The 19,734-nt window shown below is 34.7% G+C and overlaps 1 protein-coding gene and 1 long non-coding RNA gene across 3 annotated transcripts in view; one reads left to right on the top strand and one right to left on the bottom strand.

The window, feature by feature from the left end:
• LOC127466531 (uncharacterized) overlaps positions 1 to 19,734 on the bottom strand; it is a 550,827-nt gene that overhangs the window by 148,096 nt on the left and 382,997 nt on the right. The window lies entirely within an intron of this gene.
• The window catches only part of LOC127466500 (contactin-associated protein-like 4), a 203,774-nt gene that overhangs the window by 152,775 nt on the left and 31,265 nt on the right, over positions 1 to 19,734 (top strand). For both annotated transcript variants that reach the window (XM_051777322.1, XM_051777321.1), the window contains exons 11-15: positions 4,544 to 4,650; positions 7,116 to 7,235; positions 10,168 to 10,365; positions 13,495 to 13,651; positions 16,080 to 16,207. In XM_051777322.1, the coding sequence (XP_051633282.1) occupies positions 4,544 to 4,650; positions 7,116 to 7,235; positions 10,168 to 10,365; positions 13,495 to 13,651; positions 16,080 to 16,207 (710 nt within the window). The remainder of the gene's footprint in view (positions 1 to 4,543; positions 4,651 to 7,115; positions 7,236 to 10,167; positions 10,366 to 13,494; positions 13,652 to 16,079; positions 16,208 to 19,734) is intronic.

Here is a 19,734-nt window from a genome sequence, read left to right as displayed (position 1 = left end):
GTCTTTATGGGAGTCTTTGCATCTCTAATTCTGAATAGTGAAGCATGACCCAAATTCTGGCGTTATTGATGGCTTTTGTAGTAGAAATGATGGACCACTAAATGTAGTAGTTTTACCCATTTAAAGGGCAGGAAGGCAAATAAAATTTACTTTTTGCATAGTGACCTGTCTTTATATGCAGCAGTAAATAAACTGAAAATAACTCTACTGAATCCATGCTTTATCACATATATACACATTTAACATATGATAAGTATTCTTTATCAGATTTACAGTCCTCACGGACATATGTTAGCTAACCATTCATTTATTTGTTGAGATATTAATTTTTCTTCTTTTTATATACTGTTTTCTTATTTTCAGTTTTCTCAATTCCATAAACTTTCCAATTCTTCGTCCTGTTCTTAAATTATTTTGACTTTTTGACTTCTTCCCATGCCCCTTCATTTAGCCATTTCGTTGCATAATATCTTTCTATATTGTTCTAATGCTCATAGACCTCCTGGACATTCAAGCAATTATTTTCATATATTTCTCCTTAACATATTTTCTCTCATCTCCTTTATCAATATATATTGGTTTAATAACTGCTAATTATACACAAACCATTGACAACATAACTTTAAAGGACACAGTGTCATTTAAATGCCTTACAAAGTTAGCACATTTAGCCTCTGAAGGGAGAGTACTAGATGAACCTGTCATAATTACATCAAGCCCTACACAGGAACATACAATTTTACAAAAACCAGATTAAATGGCTTTATATGTTTAAAAAAAAAAAAAAAGCCAAAAACTGAAATGATGGTTACTGGACAGTTCTCCAATACTTTTTTTCTCTCTCTCTCTTTTTTTTTTTTTTTTTAAACTGAAGAATAAAGCAATAATAGAAATTAAAATTGCAGCAATTACTCACTCCTTTTAAAGTATCTTTTAGCCATTGTTTGGAACAATGATAAAGAAATAGTGCACAAAAAATGTGGCTAGCTGGTAATTGGCAGACAAAGTTCCTATTTTTTTCCCTTCTTTATCAAAAGTGTATTCATATTCTGGATCAGTATCCTCCTCTGTACATTAGTTTATGATTATTAACATCCTGTTGCCTTGGTTTAAAATAGTATCATTTTCAAATGGCTTACACTTAAAAGCATATTATCAAGAAATATGTGACAAATGTTTAATCACCTGTCGCTTTTCTGCTTTTAGCAACCATGATGATGAATCCAAAAATTACCTCTTACAGATGAAGAATTAGAAATTCTGTTTCAAACATAAGAAATATTTTTGTTATAAGATTGGTTTCCTCAGAGAAAGCTCTGTTACAAATCCTGTTTTGGGTAGGGCCACAGCATAAAATGTAATTACACGTTAACTTTGATGCAGCTCATGGCTACTTTCTATTAGACATTCTGAGGAAGAGGGAAGATGTGAAATTTAATGTTAAAACATTTAAATTGCACTCTTACCTTGTTTTCACTTTCATTAAAGTTGGTTCAAGCGTCACCAATTTCATCTAAGCTTTTCATCTTGTGAACACTCTTAAGAAAATTAATTAACAGGGACAGGGAGTCAATAGAAGGAAAGGCCATGTAAATCACTTACAATTTTTGGATAATGATGTCTTTATCGAAAAGGAATAAGACAAGAAATTCTATGACTGAAATGCACAGAAGCAGAGCAGCTGTCAGTGGATGCCCTGAAAATCTTGAGTGGCAGTTGTGCTACAAATGTGTATTTTTAATAACTGATGGTTAGTTATACCCACAGAAAGCTAAATTAAGAAACACTACTATGCATATTTAGGTAATTCCATCGAACAACATATTTAAAATCCAAATTATTGTAAGCCCGGTGCCTAAAGCTTATTTTCAGGTTCCAAAACAGAGCTCATTGAGACATATATCATCCCTTGACTTGTCTTAGGAATACACTCTGTGAGAGAACAGATAAAAGATCAGCTCTTTCACTGGCAAAAAATGTCATAGACTTCCTTGAAAATAGGTGACCTATATCACTTTATTACTTTACTTGTTTTTCGCCTGCTACTTCTTTTTTTTTCTTCCCTCCTGTGAAAAAATCTCTCTTTGTCCTTGCTTATAAACATGAAAGGAAGATAAAATGAGTGACATGAGGAGTGAACGTACGCAGGCTCTGAATTATTCATAGGGCAGATATGTTAAATGCTGGACTTTCTGCTGTTCTAATTTCATATCCTCCTAAGATTTCTTGCATTAATAAAAAGGTATTTTTAGATCCCATGAATATTAGTGGGTCTATTTATTTTTTAATTTTTTTTTTTGTGGCTAATGTCAACAGTAAAGCCATTTTATACTTTCTCAGCTATATAATGTATACATATACGTATGCATATACATATAGATATAGATATACATATATGTATACATATACATACATATACCCTTGGTGCAGTTAGAATGTTAACTAATTTCTAAAGTGTTAATATCTAAACTAGTTAATATTTAGTTAAAGTGTGTCAATCTGTTTCAATACATTTTCTGTTGTATATATAAAAAAAGAGTAATTTTTCTTTTTATACCTCATGACTATGTTATAATTTAGTACAATGCTGTAAAATATTAAGCAGTGATTATTAAAATTATTTTTTCAGTCAACCACTGCAAACCTAAGAGCAAGTTACCAGAATTCTTCATGTTTCTTATCATATCACCAGAATGGCTTTACTGGTAGTTTACTTGTTGTGTTGGAATCAACAAACTGAACTCTTTCTAGAAGTGGTCAGGTTTATTTTTCAGGTGATTTTTCTTTTTTTATTTTTAATTTTCTATTATTTTTACAAGAGCAGAAAGAAATCTAGCATGATGCTTCTTTGTTGTGACACACCTTGTGAAGAAATCATTTCCGTAGCAAAACTTGCCAGTGAATTATCAACTGGCATAAACCTTTCATTAGTTTATCAGCCTCTATTGAATTGCAGACAGCTGAATGGGTAATAAGTAACAAATCTGCAGCTTACACTTTATTTCTGTTCCATTTCACAGCCTTTTTTTGCGTAATTAGGATATTCGTTATAAGCAATAGGAATCATGGCCAGGCTTTGCGATTGAAGATTTTTTTTTTCTGTAGATTTATTTACTTTTGCGACTCTGATGGGTTGATCATAACCCACTCAGCCAAAAAACAGCGCGACAGATATGAACAATAGCACACGGAATAAACTTTCAGAAGCATTTGATTTCCCTTGGAACAAATGGGGGAGATAGTTCTTGCTTCTAATGCTCAGCTGATGCACTTTGCTATTGCCACTTTATGTTGATGGTTACAGTAGCCTGAGGAAATGCTTAGGTTAGTCATGCAGTGCCCAGGGAGAGAGACGAGCTTTCATCATCATGGCCTGGCTTTGTGAACGAAGATTTGGGAAGGGCTCTGCCCACGTTTGTTACAAAGACACTGGTGGCTGAAAAGGCCAATACGAGACAGACACGTCCGGTTGCAAAAGGCACAGCAGAAAGACTCCTTAGGTGGGAAATTCTGCAAGACACGATTCTTTCTGCGTTGTCTTTTCTCCTCAAGGGTGATCCTGCTGCGTTCTCAAAGGCATCAGCAGCGTTAGAGATGGGGTGTCTCCAGACCTCCTGATTGGAGGCCAGAGCAGACCAGTTCTGGTGATCAATATGGCCAAGGCTGAGATGTTGTTTCAGGCAGTCCTTGTATCTCCTCTTTGGGGCTCCTCTCTTGCAGCAGCCGGTGGCAAGTTCACCATAAAGCAGGATCTTAGGGAGGGGGTGGTTGGTCCTTCATCCTGGAGACGTGCCCTGCCCAGCACAGCTGTGTTCTCAGCAACATGGCCTCAATGCTTGGGACTGCTGCCTGTTCTAGAACAGATGGATTGGTCACATCATCTGACCAGTGGATGTTCAGGATTGTTCGGAGGCAGCGTTGATGGAAGCGTTCCAGGAGTCGCAGGTGGTGGCTGTAGATGACCCAGGATTCAGATCCATATGAGAGAGTAGACAGCACTATGGCTCTGTAAACACTGACCTTGGAACTTTTCTTCAGGTGTTTATTTCACCAAACTCTTTTATGAAGCTCTCTGAAGGCACTGTATGCCTTTGCTAACCTGTTGTCTGTCTCTCCGTCAATCTCACCATCCGAGGAGATGAGGCTGCCTAGGGAATTAAACTGCTGGACTGATTTGAGCTCTGATTGCCAATGGTGGTGTGGGGATGATGGAAGACTTCCTGAGGTGCAGGTTGATGGAGAACTTCTGTCTTCTTTAAGCTGACTTCCAACCCAAAGAGCTCAGCAGCTCAGCAAAGCAGGATGTCAAACACTGCAGAGCTGCTTCTGTGTGGGCAACAAGGGCGGCAATAAGTAGGAATACCAGGGAAGAAATCCTCGTAATTTTCTTGTGCTTGTGTTGACGTGTTCCTTGGTGAGCTTGAAGGCTTCCTTCATGCTATTGCACTTCTTTTCCAGGATTTTGCATTTCTTGATAAGTACAAGTGACGTGTAAATGAGCGGAAAATTAAAGAGTGGAAATGCTCTTTGTTTTTCACTTAAGGTGTTTGCCTAATTACTGTGAACATGGTGGGAAGTGCTCACAGTCCTGGAACAGCTTCCACTGCAACTGTGCCAACACTGGTTACGAGGGAGCTACTTGTCACTATCGTGAGTCTAAGATGTTTTCTGTTTTCTATGCTTTTATTTTTGATTGAATTTTTTCACCACAAAACAAACAAACAAACAAACAAACAAACAACAAAAAAACCCACAAAAAACCCCCCAAAAAACCCTAAAACCAAACAAAAACCACAAAACAAAAAAACCCCAAACAAAAAAAAAAACAAACAACAAAAACTAAACAGAAAACAACCAAAAAAAAACAACCAAAGGAAAACAAAAAAAAAAAACAAAACAAAAAACACAAAACAAAACAAAACAAACACATCAAAACCTATTTGTATTGATCATTCATAAAGTATTTTTGGTCCTGGAAAAAACTCACAATCTGGTTCAAGGAAATGTCTTGAGAATTTATGTAGCAACAAAAATTCACTGAAAGTTTAACTCTTTGTTTTTCTTTCACATTTTTCGTATTTTACATGAGATGGTCAGTAGTATCCTCTCCCATCCATGTTCTGAATCACCAAATAATTTAGAAATGTGTGTAAAAAATAATTTTTATTCATCACAACAATTAATATTCATTTTTTTTCGGGAACAGTGGGACTACGTGTTTATGTAGTTTGCTAAATCAGGAAGTAGATCAGGAGAAAACAAAATAAATAATTAAAAAACTAATTGAAAGTAACATCTATTTTCACGTTTCTACTGCTTTCAGCATGTTCTGGGAAAACAATAAAATAAGTACTTTTGTGTACTTCTAATAATTAGAAAATCCTATGAAAGTTTACTGGTAATTTTAAAAAAAATTCAAAGACTGTCTTAATGATCAGATAAATAATTCTCTCCTTATAAGTGGTCCATATAAAATCTTTACAGTCCTTTGTGGCAACATTTACAAAAATGACGTGTGTCTACACACACAGGATTTTTTGAGAAATCACTGCTTTCAGAAGAAGTTGTGAAGAACACAGTGGCATAAATAATAGCATTAAGAAAAACTGTGTAACTTAGGGTTCCAATAGTACACCTGCTTTTGAACACCCACAGTGTATAACATTAAACATTTAAGTCCAAGGTAAAGATGAAGGTGATTTGATAGATTACTATTTGAAAAGTCATAAATTGAATCAACTGATGATGCCTATGAGGACAGATGGAGGCTGTGGTTTCCTGATGGTTAGGACTTAGTGAGAAATCAAATGATCTGATGAGTTATCTAACTCTTTTTAATTGTCAAAAGTAAATTAATGAACATTTGAACTTCCTTTGTTGTGTCTAAATTTAACTGAGACTATTTACTGTGAGGAACCACAAAATTCCATTTGAAAATTGCATAAATTGTGACTCTGAATATTTCAGAGTCAGCAATCTGAGTGAATTGTCTTTTTCATTGGTGTTGCCATATAATGTCTGTAACCAACAGGCAAAAAAAAGAATAGAGAGATCACACTCTTCAAAATCTAGAGTTTTTTTAAAAAAATACTAGCACACCTTTTGGATTACTACACTAATACTTTATATCTTATTTAAAAAATTATTGAAAAAAGCTGAATTTATATAAATCAGAATCTTCTGGACTTAATAATCACTGTCAGCTTGGTTTTATTTGTACAGAGCTCATAACTACTTTTTGTTATTAACCTAATGGCTCATTGTTTTTGGTAGAATTTTTTCAAGTCTTGATAATAACTAGCAGACCACACAGTTTAATTTTGGAAAGAAAGTCCAGAACATTATGACTGTTCAATAGAAATATAGTGGCTAAGGGAGAATTTAAGCTAATGTGGTCTAGCTGTGGGGTTATGACCAGTTGTGCCTGAGATACAGTTACAGAGGTGGACTCGTGTGTCTTTCTTTTCCTCAGATATTTGATCGTGAAGAAGTCACCACAGACTTTTCTTTTAGGCTTTGAGTGATATAAAGTATACATGACAAGGGACCAAGGAGCTGTCATTTTGTCGTTGCTTATTTTCTTCTTTTACTGAAGTCTCTGACAAGTTACTTGCCTTTCCTTTTAGAAAAGGAAGAAAATAAGATGTGTGAAAGCCAAAAAAATGCTTACCTTCTGCTGTATGCAACAACAACAGCAACAAAAATCTGATTTGGTGGAGGTAGTTAATGATTGTTTCCTCAAAATCTTATTACCAGGGTCTAAGTAATACCACTGGCATTCTACCATTATTCAGCATTTTTCCAGTGATTTACTCACCCACATTTCGTGTTTTCCTCCCTGAAGTTTTTAGCTTGAAATAGCGAAGAAAATGCTTAAAAATGACTCTCGTGGTCTCCAGGATAAAACCAAATGCGCTTAAAAATTTGTAATGAAATCACAGTTTTGGTGGCGCGATTTCTTTTTCATTCTTTAGCGGTGAACACGCAAACCCAAATTCTTTTCCCAACTTCAGTTGGGGGGGGTTTTTTGTTTTTGTTTTTGTTTTTTTAAATTCCCTGAATAAAAGGCCAAATTATGCCCTAACATTTGTGATGGAATGTGCTCTCTTTTCCAGCCATCTATGAGCAATCGTGTGAAGCCTATAAGCACAGAGGGAACACTTCAGGCTTTTACAGTATCGATTCCGATGGAAGTGGCCCCTTGGGACCGTTTCTCGTCTACTGTAATATGACAGGTGAGGTGATAAACTTCCTTAACTTGCAGCTCATTAGACTGAAACATGAGTTGTCCAGTGAGGAACCTCTGCAGCTCCCGTAATGCAAACACGCACAACAAAACAAAGGTGACTCCTCAGCTCAGGATATCGGACAAAGAACTAGGCAGAGAAATTAGAATAATAACAGGATTCAGGCTGTGAAGCTAACACAGCATTGCTATTGTGCTTTCCATAAATGGGACGTGTTCCATATGAATACAGTGTCATACTAGTTCATTTCTGAGGATCAGCTTTGTTGAAGCCTCTTGAGGACACTTAAGGAAATGGGAAATAAGTTGTGTTTTATGAGAAATTTGCTGATTTTTTTCACCTCTGGTAGCCTTCTGAAAAATTGTAATTCAGACCTACCCTTTATTGTGAGTGATATAGGTGTTAAATTTCATATTTCAAACTGCAAGGAGAGCTTTTGGAGAATACAAATGCAACCAGTGGGACTTTTGCAGCCTCACTTTCAGGCACCCTGTTTCTTCCACTGCCACCAGTTCTTTGAATCTGATCACTTAGATAATTAGAAGTTCCAGGTAACAGAGCTGGTTGTCAGTCTGCTGTTTAACAAATGACTTGATCTCTGTATGGTATATGGTGTATTGATATATGTCCTTTCAACAAATCTTACATTTACATGGCTTTTTGAAATTTATTATTGCATGATTTGTGTTGTTTCCTTTTCTTTTTACTTAGCCCCCTGTTTATTCAAATTGCTTTCCAGAAAAAGTGATGGAAACACTTCATGGTTTTGTGTGACAAAAATACATTTTTACACAGCTCTAGGTGTTTAAAAGACTACATGAATAGGTTAGGTTTGTATTGATTTAGGTATGCCCTAAGTGTTGAGAACTTGACTTACAAACCTTTCCACAAGCTTTTAATGTTGAAAAATTTATGGTCACATCTGTTTCATGAGAAGGTGTCTGATAGTGGCATTTGTTGATTTTCACTGTGATGTAAAGAATACATATTAGTTATGTTGAAATAATAAAATGCTTATAATTTCAGTCGGTCTGTGCAACTTAACTAGTCTGACTTGTAAAGTGAACTGTGCTAGCTTACAGTGAGCACACTTCAGATTGGCACAGGCTCTTAAAAAGAAATATCCTAGTGTCCTATGAGACTAAAAGAACCCAAAGAATCATGGCAGAAAAATGACAATTTTTTCAAGTGGGTATAACTCTCCAAGGTGCAGTGTAGTGTCTGATTTATCCTTGTGTGTCCGTGAACAGCTGTTGCTGTTCTCCTCAGTCACTCCTTATTCACCACATTAAGCAAACGTCATTGATCAGTTCTTCAGCTCAAGATAGATCCTGACAGGATGAATCTTCTGTATTTGTTTTGTTCCCAGTTTCCTCACGACTGGTATTCCCTCTTTCCCACCAGAGGCAGGGAAGGCAGATGCCCACATTTCGTCTTTGACATTCATGGGGCTCTATTTTCAGGCAGCTGTGAGGGAAGTGCCATTCCCTGGTTTTATTCTTGGGGATAGTTTTCAGAGTGAAAAGCCCACAGTCCACACTGTCAATTAAGATGACCAAACTTTGCAGTGCACTGTTTTTCCTTTTCCTTTGTATATTTGGGGGTGTGACAGCGAGTCTAACAACTGACCTGCTTGTCTTTATTTTTATGTTCAGTGTAATTTAGCATTTAGCTATATATTTATTGTCTGTGTGTATGTACGTGTACAAAAAACAAACAGAAAAAAACAAACAAACAAAAAAACCTGCATCCGAAAAAAACCAAAATCTAAATCTGCCAGATTTCTAGACATCTGTTTTTTGACACTATAATCATACCCTTAATCGAAACTTATAATTACATAAAAAGATATTTCATTTAGATTTCCTGATTGCTACTTGTCTTTAAATGACCCTCAGTTCTTTCCTCTCTATAAAAGTCTTATAATGTCTGCCACCTGTGGCCTGTAGGCAGCTGGTGAATTATAATACAATTCTGTTAAATTCTGTTAGAATTGAATTCTGTTGAACAGTTAGAAATACTACTATAAGAATGTCAAAGCTATTATAATCAAATACTACAAATTAAAGAGATAACGTTTCCTCACACCTTTTCAAATTATGTTGGCCATTAAGATGCAAGAATTGGTAACCATGAATCTGACCCTGACTGCCCCAGACCAGGTTTAACTGGGAGCCTGCTCACTTCTGCCTTGAAAAGGGTTTTTTCACCAGGAGACTGAGACTGTTCCAGGTTTTGAAAATAGGAGCTGAAATAAAATGAGCTCAGCTCTTTCCTATACACAGAAGAAGGGGCTTGGCAAAAGCACAAAACAGAAGAATGAATGAGCCTTTGTAATGACTACTGTTTAATTTTAGATTTTTTAATTTTAGAATAACTCAACTTCATATAATCCCCATTTTATAGTAAATACAGTGTATGCAAGCTGCTTTTGTATAATAGAAAATGCTTCATACACAATACATTAATCCAAGTTACAAGGATATATGTAATGTAGTTAGATTCTGGGATAGAATCTGGTGTTGTTTTATGCATTATTTAAGTGGGGAAAAGTAACAGTACCAAGTGTTATTTCTTTCTATTCTTTCACTGCAATTTACTGAGTCAACAATGTTTTATTTCTGAGACAAATATTTGGTTGTCTTCACTTTCTCCTTCTTTATTTAATACTCATAACTAGTTGAATACCTGTTACAATCATGGTGCAATAATCTACCTGTAAATAGAAACCACGATTAATTGTTTTCATTTTTGCTTAGTGATTTAAGTCTCTGTTTCACGTACCCCGAAGCACTTTTTGTGATCAAACAAGTCACCTTAAAGTTGTTTTTTTTTCTGATTTCATCACGCATTCTCTTCCCATTACCAACTTCTTCAACTGCTTCTCGTTCTTTATTACTCCTCACATGTGTTCTGAAAGATGCGACGTGGACAATTATACAGCACAACAGCACCAACCTAACCAGAGTCAGAAGTGCCAATCGAGAGAACCCACACACTGTGTTTTTCAAATACTCTGCCAGCCTAGGCCAGCTCCAGGCTACAATTAACCAAGCAGAGCACTGTGAACAGGAGCTTGCTTACTACTGCAAAAAGTCGAGGCTCTTAGATAAGCCAGGTAAGTAAAAGCACACAAATCTCTTTATGTTGCATAGTCCATTTTATTTTACCAGCTGCGAAGGATATTTATTTCTAAACAACACTCTGGCATTTTGCCACTACTTCTGAACTAATTCTGATATCTAGCACTCAGATTCCTATAAGTTGCCAAGAGATATTTGAACAAGAAAAAACACAAATGTGAATTTAGGATGATCTTCTTTCAGAGAATTAAGTTCTCAAAGTTAATTTCTGTAGTAAGGCTTTTAAATGAACATAGAATGTTATTAACAGACCTCCTCTTGTTCTGTTTTCCAGGGATTTTTTAATTTTAATGAAGGAATTACTGAGGAAATATCTTCTTAAAGGAACACAAATTAGTGCATAAATACCAGCAGAAGTTAATGTGCACAGTTAATGTGCATATTGTGAGTACTTGATAAAAAGCATCAATAACATTGAATTTCTACTGCCCAATACAAACATTCATAAAAAAGCTCAATAATTAAAATGTGGGTTATTGACAAAATTATAACTATTTGAAGAAAAGAGATCCTCTGATCTACTTAAATAAAACTGAATTTATGTAGTCTACTTAAATCTTAACTCTCACTGACAGGGCTGCTATTAAAAGATTATACTTGTAACATCCATTCTAAGTACTCCAAATAATGTGGAGGTAAAAACATCATTGTTTAATGTTTTTTGAAAAGTGAAAGATAAGTGAAATTGTTTGACTCATTCACCAGAAACTCTGAAACTGCTAAAATTGATTTCTTGGCATTCTTTCCTACTAAGTAGAAAGAAAGCTTCTGAATGAAGCACTCTCTGGTTCTGTCTCTAAACTCTTTTATTATGTATTCTTTCTCCCCAATTATACCAGGGATATCTCTGGACTTCTTAGGGTATTATTCACTCTTGGCAGGTTATCTGTTTCAAAGCACCTCCACAGCAAAAAAATGAACCTACTGCTTAAGATGTCCCACTAAGCCTTCCTTTTACCTGTGGGCTCCAATTAAACCTATGTTCAAAAGCCTGGTTTACTTCAAGCAGAGAGTTTCAAGATTTTTTTTACTGTTTTTATTCTTTTAATGTAAAGAGATTGCTCATGAGTAAGGTAAAATAATATGCTATTTATATTGTTATACCATTTATACTATATATAGGTGCATATTTATAATATACACATAAATAGGCTAAAATAAATGTATTGAAATAGTGCAAGCAGTCAATTGTGCTAAGTCATCTAAAATTTAGTTTTGAATGCTAGAAGTAAATAGACATAGGAAAGTTGTTTGAGAGTTCTATGGATTTTCTAAAATCATTCTTCATTTAAACACAGTTTAATCCCTCCAACTTCTGTTATTCATAATTTCCACTAGGAAATTTTGTACCTGACAGGTACAAAAGTTGATGATGGTTGCATTAAATACTTTTTGGAATATACAGTCTACATAATAATTTTTAACTGGCTATATTTTAAGAATGCATTATAGTCAATCAGCCTGGAGAGCATTTGCAAATGATCTCATTAAAGAAGTCACTTGTTAATGCGTTTATGTGATCATTATGAAGAAATCTCTAACCATTTTAATTAATGGCTTACTTCTGTTTAGGCAGTACTTTCTGCCAAGGCAGGGAAAACAATCTGAGCTAATCAGTATGAACTCACAGCATTTCAGTAAATACTCTCTCCTCACCCTGCTGTATGATCAAATAACTGAGACCAGCTCTTAAACACACCCCAATGTCCCTAGTGCAAGACTGGGAATGCTAATTCATGACTACAATATAAGGCACGCTGTTGAAGCAGCAGAAACGTTCTGCTTTTTACAGCCTTAGTTGTTGGAACCTTTTTAAAGTGTTGTCTGATAAATTATTTATAAACTCTCCCTGGGTTTTCTTCCTCCTGTGGTGGTTTGCAAACACAAACACTGATATTGGACATTGATGCCATTATGCGAGTTTTGACTTTTCCAAAAACTGCTCACAGTGTTTTTTGGCCTGCTGGGCCCACAGTTGTGTGGTAATGAATGCAGTCAATATGTTTACCATCTGAAAGATTGTCAGCCTAACAGAGGTCTTATCTAGCAGCCAGGTTTAATAAGCAGTGGCAGTTGGGAGTGAAGTTGAGACCAGAATAAATTCTGCCTTCTTCACGGCGGCCTGCTGCTGAAAACTTGGAGCTCTGACAAAATCAAGAAGAAGTGCCTCCATAAGAAATGCTATAATTTGACAGTGCCTGATTTCTTCTCAGGCCTTGACTTTCATGCATCTATCACCCTTCTTCTGGCTCATTTGAGGTGGTTTATCTTTATGCTTCACATCTTTTAGCTATCTTCTGTTCTGTAGATATTTACTCTGTTGCTATGCTTGCTTGGCAGTATCTTTAGGTTTATTCTGCAGTACTGTGACATTAAGGAAACATCCAGTTTTATCACTTTACTGCAAACAGTGCTGACTGGATGCACCACAGAGAGAGGTAACAGTCCTGGGAAACCTCACTTCTGCTCACCACATATGTCACCTTGCTTATGGGAGCAGCTTTAACATTATTTCTGCTGTCTCTGAGTACATAAAGTCTGAATCTGCTGTTTATGACAACAGCTCTCTTTGGGTATTTCTAATTAACATCACTATTTAGCTGCTTAATGTTCTTCACAGATGTGGGCAGTAGTACTCTGGAGTACTCTTGGTAGTGGGATGAGACCATTTTTGGGTGTCTCCACATTCTGTTGCTGGTACTTCCAAGATCTGAAATGGATCTTTACCTGGGAATATAAACTACCCTGATTTTTAGGATTATGGTATCTCCTCTTTCATGGACCGTTTTAAAATGAATTACATAAATGGACTGCCTAGATAAATTATTCTAATATTATGCCTGACTGAGCTAGGTGCTGTGAGTTCCCTTTTCACTAATGCAAGCAAAAACCTGTGACAACCATTTAATACATGATAATGAAGAACTAAAGTTAATAATTACTTACCAAGTAAAGGTGGTAATTTTTTTTTTTATATTTCCACGGTCATTTAAAGGTTCTGGATTTGAGCAGGGATTTTTGTCTCCTTAACCTTTGGGAAATGGTTAAAATGAGAGAAGTAGGAGACAAGACTGGACATTGATTTTCTCTAACGTGCTTTTTAGATGGGATGCCACTGAGCTGGTGGATTGGAAGAACCAATGAAACTCATACTTACTGGGGAGGTTCACTGCCTGCTGTCCACAAGTGTGCTTGTGGATTAGAGGGAAGCTGCATCGATTCCCAGCATTCCTGCAACTGTGATGCTGACAGGGATGAATGGTAACTTTTTACTGTTGCTTATTTTCTTTGTGAAAAGTAAATAAAGAAAATACACAGGCCTTGGCAAATTTATAATCCAGAGGCAGTTGGAAATCTAAGTTGCCATAGTGTCACCTGTTTCTTTGCTATACAACATAATTTTTCACAAAATTATTGCTGTGTACATTAGGTATTATTGCTGATTCTTTCACTCTGAATTCTGGGGAAAGTTTAATTTTGTACAGATACTTTCTAGTCTCTTAGTATATTACAGGTTGTATATTAAGACATTAGCTCGGTCTTTAGCACAACTTCAGTTATTTTTAGAATCCTGAAAGTAATTAAAGCTAAAATAAAGAGTTCTGGGGGAAAAGAAGTTAATTTTTAGCATAATTTTTAGCTACACTTTTAAGTTTAGATTTTTTATACCCTTTTTTCCATCTACAACTTAGATAATTAAAATTAACAACCTCATTATCTGTGAAGCAAAGGACTCGTGGAAGTGTATTCTAAGGGGATGGAAGGATTTCAGGAATGTAGGTCTTCCAGTTGTGCTGGAAATTCTCTAATGCCATTTATGATCCCATTCAAATAAGTAATATGTAAGGGATGAGTTCTTGTTACAATGCCAAATCTGAACCTGACTATGCATTTAAGGGGGTTGGATACAACTTTTTCAACAATAGCTCCAGGGCAGTGCAGGACTTTATAAAGCAGAGGAACTTTTCAAGTGGAAGTTCTTCTGTAGAAGAAACTTTTAAGCTCTTAAATTTGGAAGTCTATTTAACTTATATAAATCAAATTCAGTGAGTATGTTGCTAAATGGATTTTAAAAAGTGCATCAACATCTGTTTCTTGAAAGTGGAAATATGTAAGGAAGGTGCTTATGACATCTCCATGTGTGCAAAATAAAGCAATACATAATTTTCTTCTCAAGCTAGATATCCACCTTTCCTTTAGAAGAGCAACTAGTGAATTTGGTTGGAAAATGCTTGTTCTCTCAGCATGAGCAGGCTCAGAAATGAAAATACAACAAAGAGTTAGTCAAAGAACAATTCTTTAAAAAGCTTCAAAAGTTTCTTGCAAAAAGAATTTGCATTTGCAGTAAAACTCAAGAGAGTGATATCTGCAATGCTTGTTCCAATAAAGAGATTAAAGAAACACACAGAACACTAAAAATTTCCCTTTATTATACTTTACAAAAATAAAAACAGTATTTGATTCCCAACAGAAAGAGAAGTGTTAGAAGATGAGTGCATTTTGAAACAAAATTTGGAATAGTTGCTCGTACATGTCATATATTCTTGCTCAGTTTTGTCATTCATTTAATATATGCTCATGGGTTAATTTATAATGGTAACATATTTGTAAATAAATAGGTCTTTATATATATGGATACTTTATATATATATTTTTTAATATATATATATATAATCTTTATATATATATACTATAGCCACTGTGAGTAAATTGCTGATGTTGATTAGTGTATTACATTAAAAATATAATTACTCTGGGTTTATATTTCTGTTTGTATCCACTTTTGACATTTTTAAGTGGAGATTATCCCAGTGACTCCAGTGTTACAGAGTTTATGTGTAGAGAGAGTTTTGTTTTGGTACTTGTTACCAATCTTGGATTTGGTTCCCTGGAGACTACTGGTTATAATCATTTGGCTAAAAACTGTTCATAGGAGCAAAAAACTAGTAGAGGTTATGCTTGTTTGAGATGCATTCTGAGCTTAGAAAACCATTTACGCCTTGTGGTTTTGGAAATATGGTTTCTATAGCCTGTTTTTATAGTGAAACGTATCTTATTTCATAGACTGGACACATATTTAAATCTAAAACTTCTTGTTTGGATAGTCAAAATCTTTAAGTCTCTAGAAGTCTGGCATGAAAGAGATTATTTTTTTAAGAATCCGGTCCTAAAAATTTAAAAATTATGCTGCTTTTCCTGTACACTCAACATGACTTCTTACATTTCTATTTGATTTTTTAAACTTTTGTAAGGGCAAAAAAAAAAAGTTAAAAAAGAAAGGTAGACTTGGAAATTATGTTATACCATTAAATAGTCCATAGTGATGAGGCATCAGTTATAAATATAATATGTCCTCAGCAACTTAAAGTTACTGACATGAGCAAATTCATTGACTTAGGCAGCCAGTCAGGTACCTATTTATGTCAAGAAGACTTTTCTCATGCTCAAGCAAACAAGCACAACCATAAAACTGCCCACTTCCTATGCAATTCTTTCAGTAATGCCAAATGAGCACAGTATCAATACCAAAGCACACATTTCTATTCAGGGTTGTTTGTACCAAACATATATTTATGCAGCACTTTTAAATTCAGAATATCTTTCCTTTTCCCCAACAATGCATCAGTGATACTGAAAAATTTATTGGAAACATTTAGGAGAGCTGTGGCTTTCATTTTTACCTTTTCAGGACTAATGACACTGGCTTCCTTTCCTACAAGGAGCATCTACCAGTAACTGAAATTGTGATCACAGACACTGACAGACCAAATTCTGAAGCAGCTTACAAACTGGGGCCTTTGCTTTGTCGTGGTGACAGTAAGTAACAACTGCAGAGTTTTTCTAAACAGTGTGTTTTGACTGCAATAAATTTTAAATGTTATTTGCTAGAAGCCTAGGAGAGACTTCTTCTGTAAAACTTTCATCCAGTTCTTTTTATAATCAGAAAAGGAAATGCCATAATCCCGTGCAATCCAGGGGAGGATTGTAAAAATGTATTTTCTGTGATGCACGTCGATAGTGAAGACAAAAAAATGTTATTTTTATAATTTTCAAACAGATATTTTGGTTTTATGCAATATGAATTGAGTTATGAATAAAGTACTGCATGAAGGTGAGTTCATAAGTGGCTCCCATATCCTGGGAACACACCCTTCACCAGGTATGTGTGCCTCCATCACAAAATATTATGAATATTTATGCAGCTAGGAAAATCATACTATAGGAGATTAATCCGTGTTTTTTTTCCTAATTTTTATAAGCTTTATAAGTAGTTATATAGTAGAAGTAGATTTAGAAACAGCAGCCCATATTCCTTTACTCTTAGCATAGTAACTACACACATTCCCCAACTCTATCACCCCATTCCATGCTCCCCATATCAATTCTACCCCTGAATTCCAGTAGAAAATGTTTATAAATTTACACAATAACTCAGACTTTACATCCTGAATATATATATGTGGCAACCAGAAAAATACCATGAGTGAAGAAATAATTTAAAGGACATGTGACAGCTGGAACAAAACTGATACCTTATGAAAGATTTGCGATGATACTTCTGATTTTCATCGATTTCCACCTTCAGTGGCAAAGAAAAGGTGTTTGATTTTATGATCAAGAATAAACTATTGAGTAGAGTTCTGTGTTTGCTGCTGTAATCAAAAGTTGGGAGAATATAATAATTAATGGTAATGCAGTGAATACCTTGAAAAAAGAGGAATAGTTTTCATTGTTTAGTAACTGCAGCAATAATGCAACTTTTCTGCCACCATATCATAGAGATAGTAAGAGATGATGTATTTAGGGAGATAAGGACAAAATGAGAAAACAACAGAGAATTTCTGAAGGAAAACAGATGTAAAATCATAGAATTTTGACATAAAAACAAAGTGCAATCTGTTGAGAGGAATTATATGAGCATATATAATAAAATATATAAATATGTTATCATATAATTTGTTACATATTGCATCACTTGTCTCTTATATCATGTATAATATATTAATAATAATATATTAATCGTATTATGAAATGATCATACTCTATTTAATAGCATGATATACATAGTCCAGAGAAGGGCAATGAAGGTGGTAGTAGGTCTAGAGGTAAGTCCCATGAGGAGCAGCTGAGGGAGCTGGGGTTGTTTAGCCTGGAAAAAAGGAGGCTCAGGGGACACCTCATTACTCTCTACAACTCCCTGACAGGAGGATGTAACCAGGTGTGGGTTTGCCTCTTCTCCCAGGTGACCTTTTCTTCCAGGCAACCAGTGACATATAAATGTAATATTTATACTGTATTAAAATATCTTAATATATTTCCTCATATATAATTATATATTGCATATTACAATAAATACACTGTGTATATGATTTACTAGATTTTTTCCCAATAGTCTCTGTGTATCAGCAGTAGCTTTTATAATGAACATTTTCTTTGATGTTCAGTTTTATAGTAAATGTAAAAAGCCATGACTTGCAGTAGTTTCTGAATTCTACATGTTAAATGCAGAACTAGACAAAACTGATGAATCTAAACCCTCTTGCCAGACCAGTCCTTCTAGCAGCAATTTGAAGCTGCAGGAAGAAAGCAAATCATTATTAATATTTCTTAATTTTTTTTTCTAACTTGAGGTTGCAGACACCCATGGGGGTCTAATTAAATGTACTTTTAATGACATTTACCTTTAGATAGGTGAAGAATGCAAAAAGAGGTCTAGTAGCAAATACTCATTTTTCAGAAGTGTTGTCAAACAAGGTGAAATAGGTATTCTTGGATTCACAGTGTGATTCAAGTACTCTCCAGAGAGATTATTGCTTATTTTTCTTATATCACTCTCTTAAACTAAATTGTACAATTGTACTTCACAGGTGAAATCCTTTATTAAACATGTTTTTATCCTATCTGACAGACATAAGTTCTTCAGAATAACTGATTAGCATATCATGGGGGAGAAGATTAAATGATTCAAAACTAAAAGATCATAAATTCTCATTTTATCAATAATCTACTCCTTGTAGGAGATTTGCTTAGAGAATTGTATTAAAATGTGCACTCCCCTGACTAAGTTTCCAAGTTAGAGTCACTTATTTAGGTACTTCTGAAAAGTCATGTGCCATAACTTGAATGCAGTCCAGAAGAAGTTGCCTGTTTGTCATTGCACATTTTTTATTTCCATTCTTTTATTTAACATTCCATTACTGTATCTGGCTTCTTTATTTTTGGTTTTATGGACTGATGTCTTCATTTAATTATGTTACATACTGATAGAAAACTATGCCATATTTGGTACAGCAAGGCAGGAAAGGGTGACCTTCTACAAGAAAAACAACAAAAGCAGTACAAATATAGTTTATTTTATAAAGTTATAAAAGTTACATTCAGATGTTAATGATTTTTTTCTCAACATTTGTGATAACGTTTACTAACTGTATTTATAGTAAGCTAACTGTATTTATAGTATAGTGAAATGAAAGTAGGAAAGATATTCTGGAAGAATATGGCCATTTAAAGAAACAGTCAATAGTGACACAGCATCACACAGATGAGTAGCACTTATGCATTTCTGTCATCTTTAAAATATATTACTGATTCGTTAAGGATTCATTTCTGCAATCCCATTTCTGCAATCCCATACAATATGAGTAATTAATTAATTGTATGGCAGGACTGCTGGTGTCAGACTGAAAAATATATCTAAATATAATGGAAGTTTAGATTCACATTACTGTATATCAACTGAGCAGGGTAATAGAAAAGGTTTTAAAGCATCTGAGGATGAAAGAAGCCTTTGGTACCTTAGTATACAGAAATCCTAGGGTCTTCATGAAAAAAGGAAAGAGTTATCTTCATTATTTCTGTCATTTTTCAAGAAAAAGCCCAAATGTTGATTAAATTCCCATAGAGTTAGCTAGTATGAGTAGACATGCAAAAAAACAACTTCTGTGTTGGATGTTTTTTGTTCTTGTTGTTTTCATTACAAGAACTGAGTGGACATAGTCTGATTTATTGCTACGAATTTTCAGTAAGTATAAATAAATAAATATATAGATAAATAAATATATAAATAAACTCAAAACACTGAAGGAAAGCTACTGTGCCAAAATTATGTGTAATAAATGGGTAGTTATACTCTGTCAGCATCAGACTGATTCTTGGGCCCAAAATAAAATTGGTGATATGGATCTGAATAACTAAGGATGGTACAACAAAAGGTAAGGATAATGTATCATTCAGTATGACTTTATATTAGATAAAGATAAAGATAATACCGGTGAGTGAGACTCATGGACTCTAGTAAGGTTTAGATGGAGTATTTTATACTTGGTTGAATTACAAAAATAAAG

Source organism: Manacus candei, unplaced genomic scaffold (assembly GCF_025592945.1).
Source record: "Manacus candei isolate 608988 ecotype Guabito, Panama unplaced genomic scaffold, ASM2559294v1 h1tg000010l, whole genome shotgun sequence".
NCBI lineage: Eukaryota > Metazoa > Chordata > Aves > Passeriformes > Pipridae > Manacus > Manacus candei.
Note: the sequence above shows the minus strand (reverse complement) of the source record. Positions and strands in the feature narration are given on the sequence as shown.